The 4,418-nt window shown below is 33.6% G+C and overlaps 1 protein-coding gene across 1 annotated transcript in view; it reads right to left on the bottom strand.

Annotated features, from left to right (window-relative positions):
• The window catches only part of LOC135225602 (uncharacterized), a 43,255-nt gene extending 39,465 nt beyond the window's left edge, over window positions 1-3,790 (bottom strand). The window contains exon 1 of the mRNA XM_064264898.1: window positions 2,256-3,790. Coding sequence (XP_064120968.1) covers window positions 2,256-2,337 — 82 coding nt within the window. The 5' untranslated portion in view covers window positions 2,338-3,790. The remainder of the gene's footprint in view (window positions 1-2,255) is intronic.
• Between the last annotated feature and the right edge of the window lie 628 nt (window positions 3,791-4,418).

The raw sequence follows: 4,418 nt of genomic DNA, 5'->3' as shown, positions 1-4,418 counted from the left end.
TCGTTTACGTTTATGATACTGTAAAATAAGGAAGGTGAGCAATTGTATAAATATACATTATGATTTAGGATACTGGAGAAAATGCATCTCCTGTCTGGAGAATAAAGAATACTGCGGAAAAGGTATAAGTGTAGATCTGAAGATGTTTATCTAAACTGCCTCTATTTAGAGAATCGTAGTTAAGCTTCGCGGTTAGGGAAACTGCATTACACTCCTTTAATTAGGGTGTCACATGCAGATCTTTCTTCAAAGAGTTGCCCAAAGGGTTTCTCCAAAAGATTCCTCGGTCCTGCCACACCTGTGGTATATTTCCGTACAAATTTCTGAAGCTTTGGTGGAAATTTCGTATGGATATACGGCACATTTTTATGATACTGTGGATAAACTACAATGGCAAATACAACAGGTCGCCAAAAATGGAGCTAGGAGAGATTACGATGCCGCATCATAAACAGTAGCAGTACCACGCACTGGATAGACAAACATAGGATGAGAAATTTAAGTAAAACCTGCAAATGCAATTACGCAAAAAATAAGAAGAAGAAGAAGAAGAAGAAAAATTGATAAGTACCACAGCGTAAACAGATATATATATATATATATATATATATATATATATACTATATATATATATATATATATATATATATATATATATATATATCTTTGTACATGGTCCCAACGCCTAACAAGGTTTAGATGCTTACGACATATTAGCCTTCACCTCTCATTTCAGGAAAAATGAGAAAAATCTAAACATGCCGAAGTGAATATAATATTAATTAATGGTTATTTCGATTGAGAATGAAGGTAAGATTCTGATGTATGTATGTATGTATGTATGTATGTATGTAGTGTGTGCGACTCCAAATCACATTGTGTATGTGTCTTTGTTCCTTTGAAAGGAAAATATCACGACTATAATGATATTCTTGTATCTTCTCCCTTGGACAATCTTTGGTTCAAATGCATATTCTTAAATGGGCTTCGACAACTTCGAATGTGAAACTAAAGAAAAAACACAAGTAAAGGATGTTGTAGAAGGTTTCCAAAGATCCACCCGGTTCACTGCAAAACGCCCTCCCCAACCCCCCTATCCCCGACAAAACCCAGATCAGGAACCAAATGAAGGAGAGTAAAAATGTTCTCCTTCAGTGGTGCGAAATCTATAATTAGTTTTCCTTCAAAATGTGTATTATTATTATTATTATTATTATTATTATTATTATTATTATTATTATTATTATTATTATTATTATTATTATATTATTATTCAGAAGTTGAACCTTGTTCATAATGTTACAAGCCTACCACAGGGGCATCGAAAGAAATCAGTTATCAAAAAAAAAGATCGAATTCATAAATAAAAACGATAAAAATATATCTAAATTACCGAAATATAAAACTACAGAGATATTAAAAATGATTAGGCTAAGCTGTAATACTTTATTTATTATTATTATTATTATTATTATTATTATTATTATTATTATTATTATTGTTTAACTTAGAATATTACACTCCTCCATTACCTTGGTTCTTCTCCAAGGAGAGACACTGAGCGATAGCGTTTATTTATTATCGAAATATTTCTTAATTCTAATATACATCGATTTCCTCATCAATAGCAATTCCATTACCGTTTTCCAATTGCCATAAAAATATGTAAAAAAAGTTGTGTTAGCGGGTACGAATAAATGGGTACCGATAATTATAATAATTGGAATTATCATTGCTATCATTTACATATATTAAGGTTATTTTTGCATACAATTATATTATAAGCGTGAAATGCCCCTATAATTTCGTGGCATATTCCATTTAGTATCACTTTCACATATAGACGAAGTATTATGATAAACAGTTATTAGGGTAATTAACATTATAAGTTTTATGATTAATGTTCTTTAAGTTATAACAAAAATTTAAAATTAATTCTAGACTGAGACGACACAAAGGACACTCACAGGCAATGGGGATATATATATATATATATATATATATATATATATATATATATATATATATATATAATATATATATATATGTGTGTGTATATATATATATATATATATATATATATATATATATATATATATATATATATATATACTATATATATAATTTACATAGACACACACATATATATACATACATACATATACATATAGACATAGACTTACTATATATACACCCACACACCTAACATAAACTAAATGCAACATGATGCACCTCCCGAGTAATTACTTAATTACCTCTGACGAGGAATACCCCGACGAAGTAGCAGAAACAGCAGCAGTAGAAGCTGTGGGCTAAGGACATCATTTTAGGCGCCATCTAATTTAGGACCTTCCTCTTACGCCACTCCCCCCAAAAAAAAAAGTTTCCTGGACGTCTGGATGGGCGTTGGTGGGCGGAAGAGTAGGTGTTAATTGGTCGTCAGCGACCAACTCCAGCTTTTGGGCAGGTTCGGATTTTTTTTTTTTTTTTTTTAGGAACTCCTTTCGTGGTCGTCGTCAAACTTTTCAGTCTTTAAGTCTCGGAAGATGTCTTGATGGGGGATAAAGTCTTTGCTGGGTTATTGTTTCTTTTCCAAGACTTATTGTTATCTTATTTTAGCCTTGAGAACTGGGCTAGAATTGACGTCAGCCTTTCAGTCTTATAAAGTCTTGAATTGGACAAGGTCTGTGATTGTTATTACTTACAAACATACACACGTCCAGCTCTACTAAAAGTCTATATTAGAAAAAAAAGGACTTTTTGTAGTTTTTTGAGCTTTGAGAACGGGGCTAGACTTTACGTCAGCCTTTCAGTCTGACAAAGTCTTGAAGGGGATAAGTTCTATGCTGGCTGATACTAACACCTGTGAAGCTCTCCTACGAATCTAAAATAATCAGACTTTTCATTATCTTATTTGTCTTGAGATAAGGGCTAGAGTGTATTGTAGCCTTTCAAGTCTTGAAATGTCGTCCTGAAGGAGATAAGGTCTTTAATGGTTCATAAACACACGTGTGAAGTTCTAAACGTCTAAGAAAAAACTGGACTTTTTTTTTCGTAGATTTGAGAACTCACAGACTTATGACACCTGAGTATCTGAGTGCTTAATTATTTTCACACTTAGCATAAGGAAATCGAGGTAATTGTTTATTGTTTATATATATTCCTGTAAGTTTATTTCCTTTTCTCCACACTAAATAAACAAGATTATGCAAAGAACTTGCAGCGCAATAAGAGAAAATGCTCTATCTCCAAGTCCGTGTTTGTATGAATAACCACTCTTGCCTTTAAAAATGCCAAAAGTAACGTATTCAAAAGTAATAAAGTTTTACAATATTTTCTTTACTTTATACGTTCTTCTACTGACTTGATTCGTAATGAGCAAATATCTAACATCGCATTAAATTCTTTCACGAAATAGTTACGCTATTCAAATTTCGTCCCGACCATCCATCATCATTTTGGGTACATAAACCATCTACGGGCTTTCTGCTGAGCAAACATGTACTAAATTTCCACTGTTTAAACTTCTTCGTTACTTGTTTCTTCTCCTTTATATTTACAGCGCTTTCTTCGTTATATACCTCGGAGCAGCTTGATCCTAGATAGGAGACAAATTCGAATTAGGACACAGATAACCACACGTTTGTCGAGTTTCCGTGGAAAGTGGAATGAAAATGTTTCGATCAAGCGACCAGGAAAAACACACACGACCGTTCCCTCTGAGCTTTCGAACGGCACTGGCTAGGTGGCTGCCTGGCTGGCTAGCTGGCCTGCTATTCCAGAGGCGCCCTCCTCTGCGTTCAGATGGCTCTGCTTCCATCCAGTCTGGCAGCGGGCTGGAAAGTGGTATAGTTGCCAGATGCCTCTTCGCCTTCTTCTTTCTCTTCTCCTTCCGCCGTCAAAAAGAGGCTTTCAGATCGGGTTTCCTCATACGTTTCCCCAGCTTCTCCTATTTTTTTTCCTGGCAACTTTTGCCAGAATTGACACACCTGGTTGCTTCCATATTTATATGAGGCTGCTTTTTTGTTGTTGTTTTATTCTGTCCCTTCTATGCTGCACATCTAACCTCTCATACATCGATCGTAACGATACCAGCAGAAGTTAAACTTTTATATCTATGCGTTTCCTTCATTGTAATTGATTTATTTGGTTAAGAAACTTATTAAAATATCTTAACATACCTTCCAGTGACCCTTCATCTACTTACTTGACTAGAAAAAATATTAAAAGATCTTGACATATCCTCATATAATTATTCAATCTAATTTACTTACTTGACTATAAAACTTATTAAGAAATCTTAACATATCTTCCAATAACCCTTCATTCTCAGTTACTTAATTGACTGGAAAAATATTAAAATATCTTAACCTGGCTTCCAATAATCCTTCATTCTCAACTACTTACTTGGTGAAGAA

The sequence above is a fragment of the Macrobrachium nipponense genome, chromosome 13 (genome assembly GCF_015104395.2).
Source record: "Macrobrachium nipponense isolate FS-2020 chromosome 13, ASM1510439v2, whole genome shotgun sequence".
Lineage (NCBI taxonomy): Eukaryota > Metazoa > Arthropoda > Malacostraca > Decapoda > Palaemonidae > Macrobrachium > Macrobrachium nipponense.
The sequence above is the reverse complement of the archived record's forward strand: the minus strand, read 5'-3'. Positions and strand labels throughout refer to the sequence as shown.